Source organism: Electrona antarctica (genome assembly GCF_951216825.1).
Source record: "Electrona antarctica genome assembly, chromosome: 21".
In the NCBI taxonomy this organism is placed as follows: domain Eukaryota; kingdom Metazoa; phylum Chordata; class Actinopteri; order Myctophiformes; family Myctophidae; genus Electrona; species Electrona antarctica.
This window is the reverse complement of record NC_136802.1, coordinates 39950608-39978355: the sequence shown is the minus strand read 5'-3', so window position 1 is coordinate 39978355 and position 27748 is coordinate 39950608. Positions and strand designations below refer to the sequence as shown.

At 44.2% G+C, this 27748-nt stretch overlaps 2 protein-coding genes across 4 annotated transcripts in view; both read right to left on the bottom strand.

The window, feature by feature from the left end:
- LOC306914094 (uncharacterized protein) overlaps positions 1-27196 on the bottom strand; it is a 39485-nt gene extending 12289 nt beyond the window's left edge. The window contains exons 1-13 of one of the 3 annotated variants that reach the window (XM_079490999.1): positions 27046-27196; positions 24166-26222; positions 23118-23308; positions 18614-18675; positions 17383-17421; positions 15945-16256; positions 14731-14855; positions 12673-13408; positions 10012-10578; positions 6664-8183; positions 5923-6393; positions 1315-1349; positions 106-221 (exon numbers count right to left, since the gene is read on the bottom strand). In XM_079490999.1, the coding sequence (XP_079347125.1) occupies positions 106-221; positions 1315-1349; positions 5923-6393; positions 6664-8183; positions 10012-10578; positions 12673-13408; positions 14731-14855; positions 15945-16256; positions 17383-17421; positions 18614-18675; positions 23118-23308; positions 24166-26158 (6167 nt within the window). In that variant the 5' untranslated portion in view covers positions 26159-26222; positions 27046-27196. The remainder of the gene's footprint in view (positions 1-105; positions 222-1314; positions 1350-5922; positions 6394-6663; positions 8184-10011; positions 10579-12672; positions 13409-14730; positions 14856-15944; positions 16257-17382; positions 17422-18613; positions 18676-23117; positions 23309-24165; positions 26223-27045) is intronic. The other 2 variants (XM_079490997.1, XM_079490998.1) reach the window with 2 other exon arrangements.
- Positions 1-27748, bottom strand: part of tkfc (triokinase/FMN cyclase) — a 106989-nt gene that overhangs the window by 40133 nt on the left and 39108 nt on the right. The gene's annotated exons all lie outside the window — the stretch shown is intronic.

Below are 27748 nucleotides of genomic sequence, written 5' to 3'. Positions count from 1 at the left end.
AACTAAAGTGGCGGATGGATGGATGGATGGATGGATGGACATGCATTGATATCCATGGAGGCCTCACACTTGGGGTTACAAATGCATACTAAGCAAAATCCTGACCTGGAGTGTGATCTGGAGCGGGTTCTGGAGCGTGCACAGACACTCTTCTTCTCCTCTGCCTCAAAGATGCCCTCTTCCACACCGTCTGGACCCTCATCCAGATCCATGTCCATGTCCTGAAACACAAGAAATGTAAGAAGACCTTTTCTACCTTCAAACCTTCTTCAATAGATGTATAGATGGGGTCTGGGTAGGTCACCTCCTGAGTATTTAGTCCTGAAAATAATGAATTGCATTTCTATAGCGCTTTTCCAAGTGCTCAAAGCGCTTTACAATGGGTTGCCCTCTCAGAATGTGAGTCATATGCATGCCTGCCTCTCCTGGCTTACAGTTGAGAATAGGTCATCTTTTAATACTCTTGTGTTGTTCAAAACAGTCATGAGTAGTAAAACTCCTGTTTTCATAAATTCACAGATTGTTTTTAGTAATACTGATCATGATCATGACGACACTAGAGGTTCCAGTAATGGGCAGCTTGTGTTACCTCGCCCAAAGTATAATTTTCTAAAGAGATCATTTATTTATAGATCATTGTCACTTTGGAATAACCTGCCTCAAAACCTCTGTTGCATTTACAGTAAATTAACGTTTAAAAATCATCTAAAATTCCATTTGATACAGTGAAGTGTTGTGTGTTTTTGTTTTTTTTGTTTTCATGCTCTAACTTGTAATCTTAGCAATTTTTATTTTAATTTTATCTGAACTAATGTAAGTTGAATACTGACTTTTTAACAAATGTGTATTTGTAATTGTATGTCTACTGTAATGTTTATTCTTGTGTGGACCCCAGGAAGACTAGCTGGTTGCTATGCCACCAGCTAATGGGGATCCTTAATAAAAATCAAATCAAATCAAATCAAATCAAATCAAATCAAATCAAATCAAATCAAATCAAATCATTCATACATGAAGCGGCGAACAGTCGACGCCAGCGTCCTCACTTCCCACATTCACACCAATGGTGGCGAGCTCACACCGACCGACTCATTGGAGGCAATGTAGGGTTCAGTGTCTTGCCCAAGGACACTTCGACATGTGGACAGGAGGAGCCGGGATTCGAACCGCCGACCCAGGGATTATTGGACGACCTGGTCTACCTCCTGAGCCACAGCCGCCCCATACTATACTGGACTAAATACTCAGGGGGTGACCTACACCTACACAGCGGAGATGCCTGAATATTTAAGCAACAAAGAGAAAAAAACTTACCTGATCTTTGTCCAAAGCCTCCGGCGTTACAGCATCTATGGAGATAAAACCGTGGTTTATTTAACCCATTAAAACCAGGAAAGTATTCGTGTCATTTTAGATTTTAGCTAGCAACATAGGTTTTTACCAAACTCTTAGGATTTAGAAGGGATTTGGTTCGGTCCGGTAGAAACCTTTCATCTCCATATTCTAACTGTTTGTGTTTGTTCGTAAATGAACACCCTACTTGATTCCTGCTTCCTGTAAATCGTGTTATTAGAAATGTCTACACTGGACAATTGCATTTGTCAAGTGATGTTTGTATAAGACTTAGTGGGTGCCAGTACTAGCTGTATCAGTTGCTGAGCTCCTGCACCTCTGAGGCCTCAAGGTCACAGGCAATGCCCGGCGGCAGAAACTAGCAGTGTCCTCATTTTTAAATATATTTTTTTTATCCCACGATTTTGTAACCCATTTTTCACCCCTGGTCAATTATCTAATGTGATCCTGGGCTCTACACACCCTCCGCCAACCTAGTCCCCATATATGGGGGACATGGGGAGAGCAACGGACTTGAACTCATGCTTCCTTCATGCCCGAGTGTCCAAGTTGCTCCTTTACACCTGACAGGGGGGAGTTTCCCTGGTTGGACGTTGCACATGGAAGGAACACGATATTCCAACCAGTTCCTTTCCCCTCCATCAGGCGCCCCGGCTGGCCAGGGGGAGGCAGTTTAGAGACCAGAATTACTGCATGTTTTTTGTGAGGGTACCTACCCTAGGGGACACGGGGAGAACATGCAAACTCCACACAGAAAGGCCCTTTCGCCAACCCCGCCTCGGGTATGGGCACTGATGACGCGGAGGAGGAAACACGCCGTCAGCACCCACAGCGTCCCGAGCGGGAATCGAACCCAGGACCTTCTAGTTCCTCATTTTTGACGTTCAAGTTCTCTCTTTGTCCGTCTTCGTAACCAGCCCCGCCCTTTGGCATGACTGATACAAACTCTGTGTTGTCTCTTTTTACTTACGGATTTATACCGCGTGAAACTTCCATCATTTGTGTGTGCGCACATTTCTGTGTATTAAAACAACAAAGACAGCTTTGCTTCGATTCTTTTATTTTCTCATCGTTTCTAGTATTCATATCAAAGATTGCCTCCGCAGATCCTTGCTGGAATCTGATTGAGTTTTGGAAATACAATAAAATCTAATATTTTATTTAATGATAAAACACACGTATCTAATACTTCTGCCTCCTACCATTCTGCAATACAGAAGCTCTTAGTGGTGTAACGTAACTACATTTACTTAAGTACCGCACTTTTGAGGTATTTGTACTTGACTTGAGTATTTTCATTTTCCAATACTGTTACCTCTACTCCACTACATCTCAGGAACAAATATTGTACTTTTACTCAACCTTTATGTGAAAACTTTAGTTACTAGTTACTTTGTAGATTTTGATTAGTAAAAAAATAAAAAAACAATATCCCACTTCAGCCCTATATACATTTTGGCCATCTGCTATTTTCAAAATATGTTTAAAAAACATTTGAAAAGTTGAAACGGGACATTCTGCTCAATGACTACTTTCTACTACTACTACTTTTGGTACATTTTGAATACCGGACATTTACGATTAGTTCTACATTGCAGTATTGATACTTTTACTTAAGTAAAAAAATAAAATCACACAAATCACACACGGGTGTTACACGCACACTAAAACCTGGACATAGGAGAGGCTAGCGCCCCTCAAAAATGTAGTACTTTTTCCACCACTGTCACTCTGACAAACAAATTAGTCGAAGCCTAGATATTTTGCTGCTTGGCAAAATAGAAATTCTCTCCTCAAGTTATACCGCGCTGAATTACAGGTCGTCTTTGGAGTGTTCGCTTGAGAGACAAGGGCCACTTGACTACAAATTACATAATAAAAAATGTTATAATTATTACTTTAATACCTTTTGGTGTTAGCATTATGTTGTGCTTTAGCTATTGAAAAATAGCAGATCTACAAGCTCATAGCGCGCCACCGAGTGGCGCACTACGAGCTTGTAGGTCTGCTATTTATGAAAAATCGAAGGACATAGCTTTTTCAGAAAACTGTCAGGATGTGGAAGACATTTTTAGAATCTGATCTCAGGTCAAAATGGGTTAAAAGAAGAACCTTAAGTTGGACGACTTAAAGTCACCAATGTACTTCAGTTGGCACAGTGGTCCCCCATAGGACTTGGTCTCCTCCTCTTTCCCCTCTACGCCAAATCTCTTAATCGAAAATAGCAGATCTACAAGCTATCTGCTATTTACACCAAATGTTCGGTTATTATGACATGCCCAAAATATGGACAAAATATTTTGTATCTTGCTTTTATATTGTATGTGTATTTACCTGTATCAATGCAACATACCCAGCTAAGTCCTGCCCTATGCGGGAGCTAACTATTTCCGTAGACAACGCCCTGGTAACGTCTGCCCCAACAGCCAGGAACCTTGGTGTTGTCCTGGACAGTCAGCTCTCGTTCAAAACTCACATCACAGCTGCCACTCGATCCTGTAGGTTCACACTCTATAACAGGGGTGTCAAACTCATTTTGGGGCGAGGGCCACATTGTGCGAAAGGTGACTTGATGAGGGCCGCAGCCAGTTGCAGCTCACGTGCGTTGACTTACACAGTTGTCACTTGGCTTTGTTTTCTAGACTGTTTATTCACATAAATTGACTTCATTTGTATTACAGTTGTAGGCTACAAGACGTTTGGTATGAGAGGTGGAAAAAATACCCAATAAACCACTCGAAAATAGTTAAGAATCCAATCATTATTTTATCAAAAATATCCAAAATGGCAAAAATGACATGTAGCCATCATGAAATCTGACACTTTGCATCTCTTTGCTTTGACTATCGTGTGTAAGTAGACTATATTCCTCACTTGGTAAGGGAAATTAAACTCTACTGAGCTGTAACAACTATGGTTAGCCTCTCCATGTCCTGCTGTATATCAGAGTGTGAGGAGAGTAATCCACAACAACTCAACTAGTAGTTGAATAGACTGTTAACGAGCCCATCAGTGACAACATTCCGCACCTGGGCAGAGACAAAGCCGTCTACAGCAGGGACATTAGCGGGGCGGGTGGGGGAGTAGCAGCGTTGTTTCCTTTTTGAAAATCATCTCGAGGGCCGCATTGGACCTCTCCCTGGGCCGCATGCGGCCCACGGATCACCAGTTTGACACCCCTGCTCTATAACATACGACGAATTAGACCGTTCCTCACCCAGGAGTCAGCCCAGCTCCTAATCCAGACAACAGTCTTGTCAAAACTTGACTATTGTAACTCCCTCCTTACTGGCCTACCGGCATGTGCACTTAAGGGGCATTCCACTCATTTTCAACATTTTACTATGTCATTAATATACCTTAAAGCTGTTGTGTGGAAATAATAAAAAGGTTCCCCCATTCTGTGTTTCCTAAAACTGGAGATCTGAAAATCATTAACATGGTGAAACACATCTTGATGTCATCAAGATGTGTTTCACGATGTTAATGATTTTTGAGTGGTGTAAACCACTCCTACAACTGGCTTTGTTAGTTTACGTGTCTGTCTGTCTGTTCGTAAAAAATGAGCACGGTTGCTATGGTCACCCAGTTCACACAGGTGTGATTTCATTACGTCAGACATTACGTCAGACCACAGCTGATCAGTCTAGATAAGACCTTACACCACTCAGTTCACACGGGTGTGATTTTTTTCATACTTACAGTTCTAGGAAACACAGAATGGGGGGACTTTTTATTATTTCCACACAACAGCTCTAAGGTATATTAATGACATAGTAAGATGTTGAAAATGAGTGGAATGCCCCTTTAAGCCTCTCCAACTGATCCAAAATGCCGCAGCTCGCTTGGTCTTCAACCAGCCAAAATTCTCACATGTCTCCCCCCTGCACTGGCTCCTGGTCGCTGCCCGCACAGAATACAAAACTCTGATGCTGGCATTCAAAGGTATGGCTCCCCCATATCTTGCAAGCATGAGTGAACCCTACAAACCCTCCCGCGCACTCAGATCAGCCAACGCAGGAAAGCTGGAAGTACCCTCACTAAAAACGCCGGGACAGCGCTCCACACGTCGCAAACTCTTCTCCCTTCTGGCCCCAAAACTGTGGAATGCACTTCCCGTTGCAATCAGAACTGCAGCATCACTCCCAATCTTCCGGCGTAGTCTGAAAACCCACCTTTTCAGACTCCATCATGGCCCATAGCACTTACCCTACCCCCTTAGATAGCACTTTTTAGACTTAGATAGCATTTGAAACAGACTTATAGCATGTCATGTAGACAGCACAATAATTGCATTGTATGTAGTCATAGCACTTCATAGTACATATGTATAGCATAGTATAGTATAGTATAGTATATATGTATAGTTTATATGTATAGTGTCATTATATAGATGTTCTAGTTACGTTCTTAGCTTACGCATGTTTCATGATAAATGCATTTTATATATGTGATGTATTCCCATGCTTTTTTGTTCTTGCTTAATGTAAATCGCTCTGGATTAAGAGCGTCTGCTAAATGCCTAAATTGTAAATACCTAACAAATGTATATACCTAGTAGTAACATACCGTTTTGCAGTGAGGCGGTTGACTCTTCAGGGGTGGCCTCCTCCATTGGAATCTGCAACACTTCAGCAGACTCGAACCCCAGCCTGTCTTCACCTTCAGGCTGCGTAGCCTCAGGTGGAGGGACTTTGTCTTCACCTTCAGGCTGCGTAGCCTCAGGTGGAGGGACTTTGTCTTCACCTTCAGGCTGCGTAGCCTCAGGTGGAGGGACTTTGTCTTCACCTTCAGGCTGCGTAGCCTCAGGTGGAGGGACTTTGTCTTCACCTTCAGGCTGCGTAGCCTCAGGTGGAGGGACTTTGTCTTCACCTTCTGGCTGCGTAGCCTCAGGTGGAGGGACTTTGTCTTCACCTTCAGGCTGCGTAGCCTCATGCGGAAGGACTTTGTCTTCACCTTCAGGCTGCGTAGCCTCAGGTGGAGGGACTTTGTCTTCACCTTCAGGCTGCGTAGCCTCAGGTGGAGGGACTTTGTCTTCACCTTCAGGCTGCGTAGCCTCATGCGGAAGGACTTTGTCTTCACCTTCAGGCTGTGTAGCCTCAGGTGGAGGGACTTTGTCTTCACCTTCAGGCTGCGTAGCCTCATGTGGAAGGACTTTGTCTTCACCTTCAGGCTGCGTAGCCTCAGGTGGAGGGACTTTGTCTTCACCTTCAGGCTGCGTAGCCTCAGGTGGAGGGACTTTGGCAGAAGACCCCAGCCTGTCTTCACCTTCAGGCTGTGTAGCCTCAGGTGGAGGGACCTTGTCTTCACCTTCAGGCTTCGTAGCCTCAGGTGGAGGGACTTTGGCAGAAGACCCCAGACGGTTCCCAGGTATGCTCAGACTCTTTCCGTCTGAGCATTTTGGTGGGGTCTCGCTCTCGTTGGCCACTGGTGTAGACGTGGGAGTGCAATGTTCCGGTAACGGCACGGCACTGCCCAGCACACTGGACTCAGGAGTGGTACGGGGAATCTGTGACTCGGCATCTGAACACAGAAAGGCGTGCGTAGAATCTGTAAGCGAGGGTGTGACACCGCTGAGACTACTAAACACGGCGTGACTGGTTTCAGAACCATGTGTGTCCAACAACGACTTGTCTCCTTTGCCGTTAGGCACAGAATCTTTACCCGGGGGTGCGGCGGTGCCGAGACCGCTGGAGTCGGGGTCAGCGGGAACCTGAGGCTTGGCAGCCGCCGATGATTTGTCGGACGTTTCTGGGGTCTCGGGTGGAAAGGCGACGTTGGAATTGTTAGATGCGTTTGTGTCGATAGCGGTAGTGTCCCTGGTCTCGGTGCGAGTGGTTCCGGCATCTTTCTGATCCAAAGACTCGGGAGTAGGTTCGGGTGGAGGAGTGTCGTCGGGAAGCTTAGACTTGGCATCCAATGTCTTGGGTGGAGAAGTGATTTTACAATCTGTGGGTGTAGCGTTGCCGGGAAGAGTAGTGTCGGGGCTCTTGTCATCTGAAGATGTTGGTATAGTTTGGGTGAGATTAGGTGGAGGAACTGTGTCATCTTCCTCCGATGGTGTAGCGTTGCTGGGAGTGTCATTTGATTTAGTTTCGAGTTGATTATCATTCGATCCGTCACTGGATTCGTCCACTGAAATTTGGGGTGTTCTTTCTGCGGCTTTTCGCTTGGACTCCTCCACGTCAGGAACGTCACCCATTTCATTATGTTTTGCGTCACCGATGCTTGAATTCGGGTGGTCCTTTTGAACGGGTTCGGTGTCCTTCACGTCCGTTTTCTTGCTGGCTTCGTCCGTTTCTCCTGAAGAATTGACGCTGTCGCTTTCTCTCCGCGTCTTCTCGACTTGAGGCTCCCTCCGAGTTGCGTTCTCCATGGCAGCCTCGCTCTCTGAAGAGGTTGAGGAGGAAGAGGATGAAGATGAGGAGGAGTCAGATGAAGAGGACGAGGAAGATGAAGAGGAGGAGCCTGTAGAAGACGGAGAAGATGATGCTGCTGCTAAGCACAGCAAGCAGGCTCCTGGTGATGTCGCCATCTTGGCTCTCTCTCTCTCTTTCAACTGGACACACTTCATAAGTTCAGAATCTCCATCTTCCAATTCAGAATCTTTTGGACGTTTTGATAATTCCGATCCTTCTTTCGATGCAGAATGTTTTGGAATTTCCAATAGCTCTTTGGCTTCCTGTATTCCCTGAGCTTGTGCGGCCTTTGGTTGTGACGGATCAGAGTTATTTGTAGTTTTGGTTCTCTTTGAGGCCACAGTTTTGTCGTCGTTATTCGACGGTTTAACACTGCTTGATGGCAGATTGACTGGAGGAATTAGAGGATCGCTGTGAAGAAGAGAAAAAACCCAGTAAAGGAGCATTCAGTGATTTGGAAAAAAAACCCGGTCCACCCGGTAACAAGATGTGCACATGCACACGCTCTACAGTGGGGGAAGTACAACAGACCAACAGCACGTGCACCAATGCCCTCCCCACTCGATCATGATTGGAGGAAGGCCCCTCTCATCCTGATTGGATGAAGGCTTTGCCACCCAAAGCCCAAACTGAAACTAGGGTTTTTTTGACCCCAGGGGCTCACTGGGGACAGGGAGGAACTCCTTATATGGTCAGCACACTTTATAGTAGGGAGGATTATCCAAAAAATAAGAAAAAATAAGTGATATTTGAATTAAGTGAAATCACTGAATATACCTTTAAGGCTACAACCAATAATTGTTTTCATAATCGATTAATCTGAAGTTTTTCTTTATTTGACAATGAAGATTATTTTAGACCTTATGATGTAAATGCAAAATAAGTCACTAAAGTTGTAACATCCCTTCACCTCTAGAATGAATATCTTCTCCAATTAAAACTGTATTCACCCATCTATTGACACTAGGGCATTAAGCAACTAGTCGACTAGTTTACTAGTCGACTAGTAAATCCACTGGTCGACCTTGTTGGTACTAGTTGACTAGTTGATACAAAAATAATAAAAATAAAGTAATTTATTTTTTCCCGATGTTGTAGGCCTCAAGATCAGGTCATAGTTATAGTCACCATGTAGACAGTTTTTCAATGTACAAATATTTATTTCAAAATATTTTTTATTTTTTACATAATAGGTAGTTAAACAACTAGTCGACTAGTCAACTAGTAAAAATGACTAGAAGTGAATGCCCTAATTGACACTCTTATCTATTGACACTCTTATCTAAGTGTTCACATCCGTGTGCATTTAAAAAAGAAAATAGGCACCGCCTATCTTTTTACATTAAAGCCTATGAGAAATGACCAAAATGATACCGTATAGAGCGTTGCTGTCCCGCCCCCTTTCATGACGACGCCAGGCCCAGGAAAGGAATCCCAATGCATTTTTCCCATAGACATTTCAAAAAGTATTTATTTAAAGACCTTTTAAGCGTCGCCGCACGAAGCCAACTCGAGTCGTGACAAATCATGACAACAAACACAATATTTTGGACCAAACAATTTATTACAAAGAAGAAAAACAACAAGAAAAGTGTTGTAACCTGCCGTTTTTTTTCTACTTTCTAATTCTTTGTTTGGCCCAAAACATTGTGTTTATTGTCATGATTTGTCACGACAAGAGTTGGCTTTGTCCGCGGCGTAAACGTCTTTAAATAAATACTTTCTGAAAAGTCTATGAGGAAAATGAACAGGGATTTATTTTCCTGGGTCTCTGGTGGGGGCGGGGCTGCGAGGCTCTATAGCAGTCACTTTTAAAAATGTGCTGATCAGCGCATTTTCTAGCTGAACTGAGTATTTATAAAAGTTGAAAATAGTTTGTTTTTCAGAAATGCGCTTATGGCGTTGAACTTTTTTTTTTTATCAGCTGTCCAATCACAACTGTACAATAATACAGACAGCAACTGACAGCATGCACCAAACATTTGATGGCGATAGGTCCAGAGCTTTGCGAGACCGACAGACCGACAGAAAGGGGCCAATAACATAATCTTCATCCCCAGCCGGTCGGCCTGGCGGAGATCCTTTTGGATCGAGTGGCTAAGGAAGATGTTCCTCGACATCACACTTTCACAAGGATCGAATGGACAGCAGTGTGTTTCACCACAACCATTCAACTTAACACTAATTCAAGAGAACAATTCAAAGTAAACATTTACAGTTGGTTGAATTCGAAACACACCTCTGACTGGTCGACACAGCTGTGGAAGCAGGCGTAGATGTAGGTGTAGTTTTCCTGCAGGACGCCGCTGTAGAAGTAGGTCTGGTCGATGCCGACTTGGACGCGGGTGTGGTTGGTCTGGTCGACGCATCTTTAGACGTAGTAGGCGTGGGTTTTCGGGAGGATGCGATTGTAGATGTAGGAGTGGGTCGTCTGGTCGATGTATCTTTAGGCGTAGGTGTGGGTTTTCCGGTGGATGTAGCTTTAGGTGTAGTTTGTCTGGTCGATGTAGCTTTGGCTGCATGTGCAGATTGTCTGGCTGATGAAACTCTAGATGTGGCTGAAGATGTAGGTGTCGTTTGTCTGGTGGACGCAGCTGTAGACGTAGGTGTAGATTGTCGGGTCGACGTAGCTTTTGATTTAGGTGTAGGTTTTCTGGTACTAGATGCGATTGTAGGCATTAGAGGCCTCATGTGAGGCACCGATGTGGGTGTAGGTACTGGCACTAGAGGAGGCCATACATGGCCGTATATGGCCGATGTGGGTGTAGGTAGTAGAGGCTCTCTGGTTGTAGGTAGTAGAGGCTTTCTGTGAAGGAACAAAAGAAAAAAACATGAGGAAGACTATATTTTCTTAAAGAAAAAGCTTAAAGAAAAATCACACCCGTGTGAACTGAGTGGTGCAACTCCCCTCTCCCCCTGCCTGCCTGCCTGCCTCTCTCTCTCTCTCTCTCTGTAATTAGCAGGCAACAGTGCAACACCATCTCTGTTTCTGGCACAACAGCGGTGGAACAATACAGAGTGTCACACAGCTGGATCACTGGAACGCCGAACCCAGAGCCGTACAGTCTACAGAATAGACAATTCATCATTTTGTGCATGTAACCGAGGCCAATGTGTATGTATTGGTAACATGTGCAAGGCTATTTATTCCTGAAATAGTGAATAAGCGCCAGGATGCGCACACTTTCATATTATACGATTGTGAAGGGAATTCCTGACCTGCCCGCAGCCCGCGTTCCTCTTTGCTCGTATAAATCACCCCCCCCCCCTCCTCCGACAGTCCCTCATCCGACGGTCTTTGCAAATAACGGACACTATAACAGGTATTAGGTAGTCTCTCTGACTTACATATTCAGTTCAGTCCACATATAAATAAATAGAATTTTCACCGTCATGCATAGCAGTCTGTGCATTCAGGCATGCACAGAGAGAAATAAAAGAAAGCTTTTGAGGTGCGCACAATATAGCCCAATTTATATAGCCTACTTTTATTATGCTTATATCACACAACGCAATAAAGCCAGTGGCTTGTTGTGGTCCTTTCACTTTCACATATGTAGGCTATAGATCATTCTGAAGCTCTATTAATTCAGCGAAAATGTGTCTCTTCAACAAACAGCAAAGCTTTTTAGTTTAATGTGTGTGCGTGTGTGCATGCATGCGTGTGTTGGGTCAGCGACTCAGCCTCAGCGGCCGGCAGCCAGTGGATGGGGGGTGGGGGGGGGGGTGCATAGTATCGGGTTTCAAGCAGTGTTTTCTGTGCCACATGTGGATTACATTAACAATCGGAACGATAACCATTTCCGGGTCAAGCTGGAATGACCCCGAGTGATCGAGTGGGAGTGAGCGAGTGGCCGAGATTTTGGGGTATTGGAATTTGGCTCTAGTCACATAGGTTAGGGACGGACATTGCTGTTCCTTGGAGTGGTTGCACCACTCAAAAATAAAAGGTGCATAGACTCTGACTGCCACATGACGTAAAGTATAAAACCTGACGTTTGAGGGGCTAGCTTGAAAATGTCTCAGCCATAAACATAGAACTAACCCCCCCCCCCCCCCCCCCCAAGAACCAACGACGTTAGCGCGGAGGTTTTGTGAATCAGTGTGAAGACACACACTTGCGTGAAGTGAGCGGTGGCCACTGTGGCTGCCTGCCACATGACACACAGGGGCATTCATTCGTTTTTAGATTCACTGCCTACTATATGTGGTGGTTATTATTGTATGAAATGAAACCAGTCACAAAATGTATTTATATTGGCCACATGACATCACGTCGTCATTTAGTGTCATTTAGTGCCCCAAAAAGTCCATAGACTTGGCTGGCAAACGTTTTTTTGTAAAATGTGCTCTAAACAAAATAGAGCTTTCTCAGTGCTATGTATTTCTTTTCCCCTTTTTACCTCCTTTGTGATGCATTCCTGTTCTGTTCTTTGACTATATACAGTAGAAGTGTCTATTTGTACGTCTCTAAATGTTTTGATGAATTGAACATGGCGGACCCTCTTGTAAACAAGTGTAATGCTTAATTGGGTCGTCCACTCACAGTTAACAGTCTTTGTATCGAGTTTGTGCTTGAAATGTACTGTAATTCTGCAAACTGTTAACCCATTTTGAGCGGGAACCCCTTTTGGTGGTTACATACATTATGTTATAATTTAGCTATTGAAAAATAGCAGATCTACAAGCTCATAGCGCGCCACCGAGTGGCGCGCTATGAACTTGTAGGTCTGCTAGTTTTGAAAAATCGTTAAAATGTGCCTCAAATGTTTCAGAAAATTGTCATAATTTAGAAAACATTTTTTTTCAGGCCTGAATGGGTTAATACATATTTCAATCAATCAATCAAAATGGTGAGGGTGGAATGCAAAGGGGAAGTCATCTCAAGTCATTATTTTACCTCTTCCCTGCTGTGATTATAATAGATTTCCGTGTCTTCCTCTCCGGGGACGGAGAAGGGGACGTGGAAGAGTAGGACGAGACCGAGGAATACATTTCGGTCCCTCGTCTTCTGGACCCCGGGGAGACGGAGCGCCTCCTCTGATTGGACGGTGGAGAGACGGAGCGCCTCCTCTGATTGGACGGTGGAGAGACGGAGCGCCTCCTCTGATTGGACGGAGGAGAGACGGAGCGCCTCCTCTGATTGGACGGTGGAGAGACGGAGCGCCTCCTCTGATTGGACCCCGGAGAGACGGAGCGCCTCCTCTGATTGGACCCCGGAGAGACGGAGCGCCTCCTCTGATTGGACCCCGGAGAGACGGAGCGCCTCCTCTGATTGGACCCCGGAGAGACGGAGCGCCTCCTCTGATTGGACCCTGGAGAGACGGAGCGCCTCCTCTGATTGGACCCCGGAGAGACGGAGCGCCTCCTCTGATTGGACCCCGGAGAGACAGAGCGCTTCCTCTGTTTAGTCGGAGGGGAGACGGAGCGCCTCCTCTGATTGGACCCCGGAGAGACGGAGCGCCTCCTCTGATTGGACCCCGGAGATGCTGACCTCCTCCTGCTGCGTCTCTCCGGAGGAGAAGAGGAGCGCTTGCAGGAGGAGGAGGAGGTCGTCTTGGTTTTGAGCACGTCCAGCAGGGCCGGCAGAGCCCCCATCACCGCACTCACATCCAGATCAGGATGCTCTGAGAGACCTGGAGAGGGAGAGGGCGGGCAGACAGAGAGAGAGAGATGAAAAGAGACAGTTTGAGAAAGAAATTAATCAAGTTTCCTTACTATAAAGCAATGCTTATTTTCACCACAGACTGTCTAGACTTAGTAAAACGTACGTTGAGTTGCACTGTTCTCAATGCGTTTCTTTCTCTTTCAATCTATAGTACACAAAGTCTCTTCACCAAAAATAGATCTACAAGCTCCCAACACCGGGTCACAACGTTGCGTTGTGAGCTTGTGGATCGGCCATTTTTGGCGAATGTTCCACCCCAGAATCCGGGACGCTGGGATTCAAGTGGTTAAACGGCAAGTTAAAAAAAATACACTCGTGTGAAGTGAGTGGCGCTCTTATCATTCATCATACATCACATTTCCGTGCTCAGCCAATAAGCGGAGTACATTCCGTGCTCATACAGACAGACACACAAAGCTGTGCAAAAAGAAAAATCTGTCCTAATGGAAACAAATATTCTCTGGAGATTTCATCATGACTTACTGGATCTAAGAAGGAACTTTCACATATTTACATTTAAACCAGCTCAGTGGCCTTGTGGTTAGAGTGTCCGCCCTGAGACTGGGTGGTCGGGGTTCAATCCCCAGCCGGGTCATACCAAAGACTGTAAAAATGGGACCCAGTGCCTCCCTGCTTGACACTTGTACATCAAGCTGCCTCACGCTACAGAAACAGGAGATAGGCTCCTGCCCTATGGTCCACATGGCTCGGCAAGGCTACTTACTACATAGTGTAATATGACATAAGGTTCCCTAAACGCTAAAGCTCATTCAGGGGGTGCCGTGGATGGTAAAAGTTGTACAGGGGTGACCTGAGCAACCACCACTATCCATCTGTCTATTTGTGTCTCTCTAACCCAGGGGTGGGCAACCGGGGGCCACATGTGGCCCCCACCATCACTTAATGTGGCCCTCAGGTTAATGTCAGAATACTGATATAATATTGGTTTCAGCAGTTACTATTTCACAACATGCAAACATGACCCGGTGTTATTACTTCAGTCTAAATTAGTAGCCCATTGCTTCAACACAAGTATAATTAAAGGCATTTGAAATTACATAAAAATGTTAATTTTCAGGATTCCAATTCAAAAATAGCAAAAATTCAAGATTTCAATTCGAATATAGCAAAAATAGCCGATCTACAAGCTCAAAACGCGTTGCAGTGCGACGCGTTTTGAGCTTGTAGATCGGCAATTTTTTCCTACGACAGTAATATATGGCCCTAGGGAGTGAGTGTGGTAATATAGTGGCCCTCTCCATCGTCAAAGTTGCCCACCCCTGCTCTAACCTGTAGTCTCCATGAGTTTCTTGGCCAGCATCTCTGTGAACGTCTCTCTCTGTCTGCTTCCAGAGGACCTCCCTGGAGAGGGCTTCCTCTCACGGCCGCAAGGAGAGCGAGACCTGGACCTGAGCCTGGTGAGATTGAAATTGTTTTGGATTACATAAGAGTAATGCTATTTACAGAACTCAAATTTACTCAGTTTGTGTTTTATTTGGATAGGTGAATGTCAAGTCATCTTTATTAACCCATTTAGGCCTGACATCGAAAAAAAACAACGTTCGCTCTGAAAGAATATATACCTATACAAAGATTTGTGCAGCATTTCTACGATTTTTCAAAAATAGCAGACCTACAAGTTCATAGCGCGCCACTCGGTGGTGGCGCGCTATGAGCTTGTAGATCTGCTATTTTTCAATAGCTAAAGTATAACAATGCTTAAAACACCAAAAGGGGTTCCAGCCCAAAATGGGTTAACACAACCGTTGCCGGGATTCCTTCAAAATAGGAGCTCTGGGGTGCCGGAAAGACATTACTCGGAAACCCATGACCCAGAAACAATCCACTAAAAAAAAAAGTTTACTTTACATAGCTAGCTTACATTACGATCGTTTTAATTTATACGATATATGATCCAAAAAGCGTTCATATTTTGCGGGAGAGACGGATGAGGAGCAGAAATTAAGCGCCAGTATATTGATCCGTTCAACACCAAAGAGAGCGCCCTGGATTAGGAGAGACGAGTCATTCTTTCGGCTAAATCAATGGTAAGCTAACAATTGCCTAGATTGTAGCATACGGTAGTGGTGGCCGAACGGTTTGCGGAGCGGTCTTGATACCGGAAGGTCGCCAGTTCGAATCCCCGGACCGGCACGTTAAAATGACCACCGCTGAAGTGCCCTTGAGCAAGGCATTGAACCCCTACCATGAAATGTTCTATGAGCAGGGTGTGGCTGTAAACAAGCATCTCGAGCTTAGTCCACTTCCCTGGGTAAACAATGAACTTTGCTTTTGCTTTGCTTAGCCGAAAGGCGAACTGACAAATAAAAAAAGGAAAAAAATCTGAATATTCTTATCTCGCCCCGTATCATTGAGGATGCGCTAGGACGTGTGAGGACGTCGGATGTACGCGTCGATTGGGACCCCTAGGATGTGTGGCGACGTCCTATGTACGGAAACGGTTAATAAGACACTTTTTTTTTACTCATCTCGATCCCACTAACCTTCGCGAGTGTCTGGAGCTGCGCCCTGAACGGGACCTGGAGCACGAGCGGGACCTGGAATGCGAGCGGGATCTGGAGCGTGATCGGGATCTGGAGCGCGAGCGAGTTCGACCCCTTCGTGTCTCTTTCGCACCTCTCCTCGACGACCTCGAGGAGCTGCTACGGCGGCGGGTGGGTGAGCGCGACGGGGAGTCCGAGTTAGAAGAGGAGGACGGGGAAGAGGAGGCCGAGCGGAGGACGTCTTTGGCTGAGGTGGTGGTGGCTCCAGCTCTGGAGGAAGCGGGATTGGATGGAGAAAACCTGCTGCGAGACCTCACGGGGATAACACAGAATAAGCTAAGCTTTTGACATAGCTTCTAGGCATGTTAACACATTTTGTGCCCAAAACGTCTGTGGACGTCCTGGGTATTACCGCACGTGCATAGCCCAAGACGTCTGTGGACGTCTTTGAAAAAAATTAAAATTAAAATATTTTTATTTATTTATTTATTTTTATTAAAAAAAAATCTGAAAAATCAAAACACTTTTTTTTTTTTAACACGTGGTGCCAAAGTTTGTGTTTTCGCCATTGAGAATGCATTTGGCGTTTAAATTAAATAACTCAGAAACTATAAAACATTTCAAAGTAAAAAGTTCCAGCATGTGTCTCCACAGTCAGCTGAATTATAAAAAATGTGAATGGATTTTCTAGGTGAAAGTGATTTTGGGCAGTTTTGCGTGGGCTCTCAATGTGTTAACAATTAATCGAAGAATCAATGAATTGGCCAAAATGATCAGATTAAATTTAAAAGTGAATTAATTGAAAAACAGGGATGGAAGTTACAGGTAGGTGTGTGTGTGTGCGATATGAAATGTTGTATGGCTTTGCACACTCATTTGATAATCGTGTTCCAATTTTGGGGCTCTGGCTCATGGACTACATCTACTCATCAGGAACTGCATCTTCTTCATACTTCTTTATACTAGGGGCCTGTCTTCTACAGTACCAACATCCATCCATTCACACCCACAGCAACAGCACAACCATTCCCAGGTTAAGTCAGTGGTTCTCAACCGGTCTGGACACCCAGCCAGGGGGATCCCCAGATGACAGTAAAGTGCTAATTTAGAGACCTGTAAGAACGTTTTAATACTTGTAAAAAGAAAGAAAATAAATTAATTGAAAAAAATATATACCATTAATGCGTTGTGAGCTTGTAGATCAGCTATTTTCACACTGTTTAGCTGTGAAACTGAGTCAAACTCAACATCTATAATCGCAAGTACTTGTCAAGGTTTAAATATGATTATTTTGGGGGGTTGAGAACCACTGCTGTAAGTTACCAGCATTATAGCTTGCATATTCAAACCTAATACGAACAATTTAAAGTTCAGCACTCTGAATGCTACAACCATTTTAATTTGAATGTACATAGGAAAAACCCCAAAGCTAGCTCACCTGATCTCAGGTGGCAACTTTCCGTCCCAATGTGAAAACCTAGGAGAAACCAGACAATTAACTTGATCTATTCCACATCTTTAAAAAAAAGGTATGTCTCAGTGTTCATTATGGCAAATCTGTCCATATATAATGGGTTAGGCTACACACAATGTGATTGGTTGATAGGTGTGGTATAATAATATATCACATGGCTAATGTCCATTAAGCTAAGAAACGTAGGTCAAATGAAATCCACAACAAAATTGCATGTACGATGAACTTTGACCTCTGTAGTGACATAAAGGGGGTATAAGTGATTATTATTTGTATTCATTTATTTTTTTAAATGTATCTATAGTTCAACCAACGCAGTGGCCTTGTGGTTAGTTAGTGTCCACCCTGGGACTGGGAGTTCAGGGTTCGACCCGTGGCCGGGTCATACCAAAGACTCAGAGACCCAGTGCCTCCCTGCTTGGCACTCAGCATCAAAGGTTTGATTAGGGTAAGTCCCTGCGTCATACTAGCGCCATGTCCAGGGGGTGTACTTGTACATCAAGCCACCTCACGCTAAGGAAACAGGAGATAGGCTCCTGCCCTATGGCTCAGCAAGGCTTACTTACTTATATTGCAACACTAATCATTGTTTTCAGTAACACCTCTTTAGTCAAAAGAAACGTTTTCAACGTTATCCAATCAAGGAAGAGTGTACAGGATAGAGGTTAAAACAAAAATAGTTCAACTGTAAGAGATGAAACAAAACAAAAAAAGAGCAGAACAAATTGGAACTGGAACACTATACAATTGTTGTTGTTGGTATCCTGAACTGATAATGTCATTTCTTTTTACTAAAGAGCTGGAAATGGCAAGACCCCAATTACTGAACAAATACTTTAGTTCAATGTTTGTTTTGTAAACGCCATTGACAATGAAGGGAAAATGTACGTCATAATGTGCCTCATTACGTCATATTGTCTCTTTATTGTTAATGGCGTTTAATGTTTGTGTTGGCACCGTTTGTTTTACATCACCATTACATCACCTAAACAACATGAGTTAGACTTTAATATATTAGCGCCCCTCACTTCACACAGGTGTGTTTTTGTTTACACCCCAATAACTATGGAAGAGTTGATGGAGTAAACAGTAACGCATGCCTCCAGGAAAACATAAAGATGAGATTGATGAACTTGACAATATTATGAATTATAAAGATGAAAACAGAAGAAATAAAATAAAAAAAAGGACTGACATCTTGCGGAGGAGTCTGCAACGGTTGATGTGAGTGTGGGTATTCTGGTGGTCGATCCACACCTAGCAGTCAAAACACAAACGTTAAATAAAGATGTCATGGCCATCATGGTAACCATAATAATCATTATCACTAGTACCTCTAGTCTACTACTACTACAGTACTAGCATGGAAATGCTTAAGAGTAAACTGTGGTGGTTTCCTAAATATGTGAGGTAATGTTTTGTTAGAATATATTTTCCTCATAAGACAGCTTTGTATTCCGTGCTGCCACCTGGTTCCCAAAGAAGGAAGGGGGGGGGGTTGAGCTCGCATTTACTCCTTTTCCTTTTTATATAACAATGGGTCAAGATAATCCAATTGCCCATCTTAGTGTATTGGGGCAATTAGACTTGGAGCAGTCTGTCTTATGCTTTTACAACAACTTAACCCATTTTGACCTGAGATCAGATTCTAAAAATGTCTGTTTGAAAATGATAGTTTTCTGAAAACGCTATGTTTCTGTGTCAGTCGTTCTTCGATTTTTCAAAAATAGCAGACCTACAAGCTCGTAGCGCGCCACTCGGTGGCGCGCTACGAGCTTGTAGATCTGCTATTTTATAATGATAATAAAATAATAATGATCATTATTTTATAATGATAATAAAAAAAAGGCCAAAGAAAAGGGGCGGGACAGATGAGATGCACAACGGACACAGCGGCAGTTGTGAAAAACTTTAGACAAAATGTTGGAGTTATTTCTAATTGATGAAAAGTTGTGATTTTTTTTGTTCGTTTTTTGTTTAAAGGTATATTCAGTGATTTGACTTAATTCAAATATCACTTATTTTTTCTTTTTTTCTGGATAATCCTCCCTACTATAGAGTGTGCTGACCGTATAAGGAGTTCCTCCCTGTCCCCAGTGAGCCCCTGGGGTCAAAAAACCCTAGTTTCAGTTTTGGTGGCGGGTGGCAAAGCCTTCATCCAATCAGGATGAAAGGGGCCTTCCTCCAATCATGATCGAGTGGGAGCGGGCCTTGGTGCACATGCTGTTGGCCTGTTGCACTTCCCCCCCACTGTAGAGCGTGCATGTGCACATTTTGTTACTGGGGCGGACTGGGTGGTTTTCCAAATCACCCAAATCACTGAATGCTCCTTTAACCTTGTTTTAATCTTCGGCACGCTGCCACTCAAAGTGACTACTGGCCAATCCCAACGCATCTTTTCTTTACTTGGCTTTTTGATCTGAAACCCATGGAGAATAAAGTCAATTCAAGCCACTGCAGCGTGCTGTGCCTCTGCCATGATATTGGGAACAAAAATGGCCGCCGCCATACGATTCACGTGGCCCAGAGCCGGAGCAGGCGTCTGTCTTTATACGTCTATGTCAGCAGCATCCTGCCATTGTTGACAGCTTGAGCCTGTACCGTTGTTTACTTCCTCTATTCCTCAGCAACGGCCTCTAGTGGCCAATACCGTGATTGCACCATGTACTGCTCAGAAACGTGCTATTGCCTGCCTTTTTGCTCATATTAACCCTTGAACTACCGTTGACGGAATTGACGGATTGGATTAATAAATCCAAACCTTCCGTTGATGGAATTGACGGGCTGGTTTAATTCCCTATAATCGGGAGCTTAATATAACAAAATGTAAAATATTTGGGCTAATTTGGCTAACGGCCGATGTAATCTTCCTAAAACCGGCCGAAATCCGCGTGTGCACGGTCGATCACGCACGCGCGTGATCGCGCATGCATCGCTGTGTAAAATGCGATGTTTTGGGCTTGATTAGAGCTTAATTTGACTTAGTTATGAAAAATACGATGATAGCTTAGCATTCCGGACATCTGATAGTGTTGCACAGTAGCAAAGATACTACCGGATATTTTGATCGCAAACCGGAAGTCGTCATCGCTCACTCGCTCTATTTGGTCAGAATCGGCATAATGGTGACCGCCACCATCAGGACTGATTGTCCCAATACTATAGTCTTGCCCCGTCAAAATGAGATATAGTGTGTATATCGCAGATTTTTCTTTTGGCATTAAAATTATGAATTAAAAATATGAATATATGTCACAGAAAAGCTGCTATTGGGGGTGGCAGTCCATTAATGACAGTTTGTTTTTAAATAAACCATAAACCTACTGGTATAAACCAGTATATTTCTTGTCAGTCGATAAAAATTCCCAACAGGCATTCTGTTGTGTCCATTTTATGCCCATGCATGAAGGACCTTGAAGAAAGTGTGGAATCTATAGAGGGTATGCGTAAAGTGAGTGGCAAATCGAGTGGCAAAGTGAGTTTAACGTTGTTTAATGAGAGTTGTTTTCTATTTGGATGTATGGGCGGTCAAGGCCACTCAGTAGGCGTTCCCGCAACTTCCGGGTATGATGATAATCACGCACATACCCTCTATAAGACCCTTTATGAAACCATCTCCTCACCACTTGCCCTACACACTTCCACTCGGTTTGAGCATAGACATATAAATAATAGAGACGACACCGGGATTCCCCTCCCATCCAGTGCCGTCTCCATTATTTATATACGGTATCTATGCTTGGACCAAGTGGAAGTGTGTAGGGCGAGTGACGAGGAGCTAGTTTCAAAAAGGGTGTAATAGTTTGAGACAGGTGCTTGACCTCAAACTTGCCGATGACACAAGGGAGGGCAGTCCCATACGTCCTTTATCGCTCCGTAATGTGTGTGTGTGTGTGTGTAGATGTACTTCATGCTAGAGTTCTCAATCTCTGCCCGAACCCGGCCCGGCCCGAACCGGCCCGACATTTTCGGGTAGGGCCGGGCCCAAAATGCACGATAATTAGTCGGGCCGGGCCGAGCCTCGGGCTCTGTGATTTTACGTGATTTTTTTTTTAAATAATTTAATATAACAAAAATAACAATTCTGTTGTTTGTATAATGTAGCCTATTTATTTAATATGAAGAGGGCTGAGCTGGTGAATGTTGGCGATACTATATGTGACTGAAGGAGGAGGAGGTGATGATCAGCAGCAGCGCAGCGCACCAAAGTGACAGAATAGAACGGTGCATGGTTGTTGAACTTGCTACCGCTGGCTGGCCTCTGGTTTGCAAACCAAATGAGCTGCTTACTGCTCAGCATCAACTATATAACTTAAGTTAACTTGTCATATGCTTAAATGTTTTATAAGACCATCGATTAATCCGCAATAGCTCGTTTTGGAAACGTCGGGGTTTAACAAGACACTGCTGTCTCGTTGAACCCAGCTGGGTGAATAAGCTAAATTAGGCTACCTAATCAACGTCACCACGGTAAATGCATTATAACTATGAAAGCGCCTGCATACACGTAATATAGTACAGCTATTTGGTTTACAAATCGTATCGCAGCGCGCTGTACAGCTATTTAATTTCCCCATCGCAGCGCAGCGCGCCTCGTTGTGTGCCCACTGCCCAAAATAAAAGATCTGCAAGCTGTCGACAGACTCGACACGCCATCGAGCGGCATGTTGATGGTTTGTATGTCTGTTCTTTTGGTTAGGCAACGCACATTACGCGTGGTATGTGGGTTTGAGAGGCAATGATTATGTAAACGATGTAACCTAGTAGATTATAGCCAAGTTGACAATAATATTGTATAGCTCTGTTTGGGACTGTTGCACAACGGTGAATGATGAAAAAGTTGCACTTTGTTAACGGGACAGTAGCCTATTGGACATAATTAACTGCGTCACTTCAGAGGATCGCTGCTACTTTGATTCAGAAGATGTTTACTCACCCCTGGAAATTGCTGGAAACCATTAGAATGTTGGAAATGGAACATTATCAGCCAATTAACGTGAGTTACATAAATCCTTTATTTCGGTGACTAGACTATTAGTGCGTTCTCTGACACGGTCGTCTCAATAATCCACGGCGCCGCGGCCATATAGTGGCATTTTTCTTTTTCCTTTTTTTCTCTTTTTTTTCACTCGGGCTTTTGGGCCTGACATTATGGTAATTGTTAGGGTCGGGCCGGGCCTCGGGCCGACCCAGTTAGGGTAGGGTAGGGCCGGGCCTTAATTTTCAGGCCCGATGAGAACTCTACTTCATGCTAATTAATTTCAGGAAATAAAAGTACTCCTTGTGTGTATGGACCTTTATAAGCAGATTATGAAGTATAAGTATATGCATAATGTATTATAGACATGGGCTTCATAGAAAGTGTGACCGAATTTAGCCCATTTAGGCCTGACGTCGAAATAAAAAAAACATTCACTCTGAAAGAATATATATATTCAAAGATTTGTGCCGCATTTTTATGATTTTTCAAAAATAGCAGATCTACAAGCTGGCGCGCTATGAGCTTGTAGATCTGCTATTTTTCAATAGCTAAAGTATACATCCATAAAGTACAGATAACAAGAGCTTTGCAGGAGGTATTCCTGACTCGCATCGTCCCAGACTTGCAAGGCCCCCGAAGCCCGAAGCCGGTCTATTGTTTAATAATTCAAAAACAAAATCAGAGGGAACGCCAACACGACATGGGGTCTTCAACTCACCTTCATTGTCCGACATGTTGTTCCAACACAAATAGAACAAGTGTGGGGAAAGGCTTTGGGCCAGGACCCAACGTAATCTCTCATCATGTCGAGCGCCGGCACCTGCTTGGTGACCGTTATCGGCTGTGATGATGGTAACTGGCACTGGATGGACGTCAGTGGGTTGATGGCAACAGACCCAGGAGGCGCCACTGAGGTATGAAGAGACCAGGGTTATAATTATAGTTTAAAAATAACACAAACTAGAATTGAAAAAAGGTTAAAGGACCACTTCACCACTTTTCAACATCTCTTCATATAATTGGTCCTCACTAATGTTCATGATAAAACACCACCATTTTTTCCTACTTGGTCTGTGTCTCATAGGAGGGCTTTGGGCAGTTCGGACACCCGTCCACCAGTGACATCATCATTAGGCATCATTTAAACAAGATTTGTTTTAAAATATGTTTAGATTTGTATTATCGTGAGAATGATGGCTTCAACTTTTGCATTGCAACTTTTCAGGAAAAGAAAGCCTGCCGTTTCTATTAGCTTGGATTCACCATCGATGATGTCACTAGTGGACGGGTTTCTGAACTGCCCACAGCCTTCCTATGAGACACAGACTGAGTAGGAAACAATGGTGGTATTTTATCATGAACATTAGTTAGGACCAATTATAGGAAGAGAAGTTGAAAAGTGGTCCTTTAACTGAAATAAAAATAAAAGCAAGGCTCTACAAGACAACTGAAACTTCTGTGTTTACAAAACAAACTAAAACTAACTCAAATCAAAGAGAAAGTTATTTTTTGTCTATGTCAAAACTCTTCAAAGATAGGAAAGATTGTAGATCTACAAGCTCACAGCGCTCTAAAGCTTGTTGAATATCACCCCTGACTAATTGAAATTACAATAATTAAAAACTACCTAAAACCATTAATAAAAATAAAAAAACTAAGCTTTTTGAAAAACTTTACTGCACTTCAAAAAGTAATCTAATCAAAACTAAACTGAAATTGAAAACAAAAACTCAAAATGAACATGGCAAATGAAAAACTTGAATAACCTTGATTAGGAGCAGGAGGAACCAATGAAATAGGAGGACCCACAGGAGGAACCACTGACGTATGAGGACCAGGTGGAAGAACCAATGAAATAGCAGGACCAGGAGGAGGAACCAATGAAATAGCAGGACCAGGAGGAGGAAACAATGACGTATGAGGACCAGGTGGAGGAACCACTGACATAGCAGGACCAGGAGGAGGAACCAATGACATAGCAGGACCAGGAGGAGGAACCAATGAAATAGCAGGACCAGGTGGAGGAACCAATGAAATAGCAGGACCAGGAGGAGGAAACAATGACGTATGAGGACCAGGTGGAGGAACCAATGAAATAGCAGGACCAGGAGGAGGAACCAATGAAATAGCAGGACCAGGAGGAGGAACCAATGACGTATGATGAGGACCAGGTGGAGGAACCAATGACGTATGATGAGGACCAGGTGGAGGAACCAATGACATAGGAGAACCAGGAGGCACCAGTGATGAAAGAGGACCAGGATTCTTTATGTTCTTAGTTATGTAGGACACCACCGGCCTTGGCTTCGTTTGCTGCGGCTTCTGAGCCTCATGTCCGACCACCGACGCTTCACCCTGAACACCAGCTCGAGCGTGCGTTTCACCGGTGTCGAGGACCACGGGGCCATTCTCGGTCGTCAAGGCAGGAGCAGGAGCCAGCGTTGTTGGATGTTGGGTCTCTCTGTCTGGAACGGGTTCGGACGATTTTCCGATTCCGTTATCCATGTCGTTCGTCGAAAGCGAGATTGGATTCTGAGCAATTGCAGACTGGTTGACCTGGTCCCGATTTGATGTCTGCATATTTGAGTCACTGGGAGTCTGTGCGGAAGGCAACATCAATCCCAGGGGTGAGATGGAACCAGTTGTCTGGAAGGAGCCGACACTGGCAGATGCTGTGCTGCTCAATTTTGTCAACCGAGGATCTCGTGTCAGTATCTTGCAGCCTTGAGCACCACTGGCCAAACTGTCCATCGTCGGCAACCTGCTCCCACTCACAACACCAATATCTGCAGTGGCACCACTACTAACGGTTGCAGCAAACTCAGTGCCAGAGTCACTGGGAGTCTGTGCGGAAGGCACCATCAATTCCAGGGGTGAGATGGAACCAGTTGTCTGGAAGGAGCAAACACTGGCAGATGCTGTGCTGCTGAATTTTATCAACCGAGGATCTCGTGTTGAGTGTTGAGTGCTACTGGCAGATGCTGTGCTGCTGAATTTTATCAAACGAGGATCTCGTGTTGAGTGTTGAGTGCTACTGGCAGACGCTGTGCTGCTGAATGTTGTCAATGTTGGATCTCGTGTCAGTGGCTTGCAGCCTTGAGCACCACTGGAGAAACTGTCCATCGCCGGCAACCTGCTCCCACTCACACCACCAATATCTGCAGTGGCAAGTCCACTACTAACAGCTGCATCAAACTCAGCGCCAGAGTATTTACTGGCATGTCCGTAGTCAATCAGATTGCTTGGCTGGTGGTGAAAGGCAGAAGAAGCCATTTCCTTATGTCTCTCGGCCACCCCCACTTGATCCGTTTGAGGTACGCGGTCCGTGTCCAGCCTGCTGAACAGAGCGGCAGCCCTCTTGTTCTTCTCTGCGCGGATGAGTCGCAGGGTGGACGGCATGTTTTCGGGTGTCAACGCCTCCTCTGGGTAGGACATGAGTTGCGCCAAGTCCTCGTCCGAGAGGCCAAAGAGGCGCAGGAGGTCTACGGCAGACTCGGAGTCAGAGGTGTGCTGGGTTTGGCTGGGGTCGGGAGTGGGAATGGCAGTCAAAGAGGGATTTCCGGAGGGCGAGTAATCCCCTAACCTCTCAAAGGCAGACTTGGTGCCTTCCTGTGCGCTAGCACAGGACTTATTAGGGCTGCCATCAATACTACCACCAGCATGACCCTGTGTCTGAGACGACTGTGGGGATTGGGATGGCAGAGAGGAGTGAGGCAGAGGGATCTTTGACAACCAGTGCAGAGAGTAGTGCGACTCCATTGTTAAGAGACCCCGGGGTACTGGGAGAAGGGGGGAAATTCAATCCAATAGCAATGCAAAGTACCTGAAAAAGTTGACAGGAACAAAAGGAAAGGTTATTCCCTTTTGGGATCTTTTGGCAACCTTAAGGCAACTTTACACATTTTGTTTATCCTTTCATTATTCCATTTTATTGTATTTTGGAGAAATATAGGTACTTGGTATGTGTGATATGATGACTGTGGAATTAAAGACTATCATCATTATCAGTCATGACGAGGCTTAGGTTGTTGTATGAGAGTTGTGTGGAAGTGTTAAAGTGCCAGTTCTAGTGATATGATACCCTTGTATACATGGTGACTTTGTCAACTGTCAACAGTAAATAATATTGTATTGTTATTTATGTATTTATAAAAGGAATAAACTGTCATGCATCACCCAGTAGCTACTCTAGCTAGTGTATTTTAACTAGTCATAATGAGGGTTATTTTGAATGTGGTACTCAGTGTTAAGTTGAGAACAGTCATTTGACTAGAGTAGAACTAGTCATATATTAATATATACGTTTGTCACATTTTGATTTTGTAGGAAGAAGACAAGAACTTAGACAAGAGCCCATCCCCCAACAGACAAACCCGAGTAGACAAACGGTACACACACACACACCACGAAAAACACACTGCATCCTCGTCCACCTCATGGCATGCCCATGACTGACAAATGTCACTCTGAAATACTTGACCCACGCAGCCACGCTTAAATTTGTATCATCTAGCTAACTATTAGTCTGTAAGTGGAATCCTGTTGTGTTATCAAATTCAGTTATCAACGAGTCTTGATACAATGAGTGCATATTATGCACCTCCTTTCATTAGAATCTTTTAAGGGCAATGACATACGTACGGTACCTTGTTATCGCGTAGTTTTGGCTGTTTCGTTTCACTCAGACGTCTTCTTTTTGCATTCCCTGTCGCTAGTCGCTACAGTGTGACAGGAATGAACATCTGCAGGCGTTTCTGCTGTGGTAATGACCCCATAGCCCGAAGGGTCGGTGGCGATTCTGATTGGGTTGCAGTTTGTAGCCCAACTCACAGGGAGCATCCCTACCTCCATAAACAGGTCATGAGGTCTTGAGTCATGACTCATCATAAGTTATGATCATATTACCAATGCCTGGAAGGAGCGAGCATTCAACACATTTTTGCATGTTAAATGTAATGTTTTGTACCGTCTGCAACCTATCCATTAATCTAACCAGACTGTAAACAGAACAGGCATATATACCAAATCAACATCAAAGCAGACACCCAAAGCTTCTTTATTTTAAATGTTCTGGTATTTCTATTCTATACAGAAGAAACAGTTTGAGTGTATCTTGATTGAATTCTTTAGACAGAAATGCTAACAGCACAAGTACTCTTGGTCTATCATCGCAAAAAAGTCCAGAGGACTTGTTTCTATTCAGGTTCTATGTATTCAATTCATCAATATAGCATAATGAACAAACAGTAGGGGAAAGGGGGGAGGTTGAAGGTAGTGAGTGCCATTTGCCATCACCTTGGCTTTATTTACCTCCCCCTTTGGCCCTGCACTGAAGGTGTGATTTTCAGG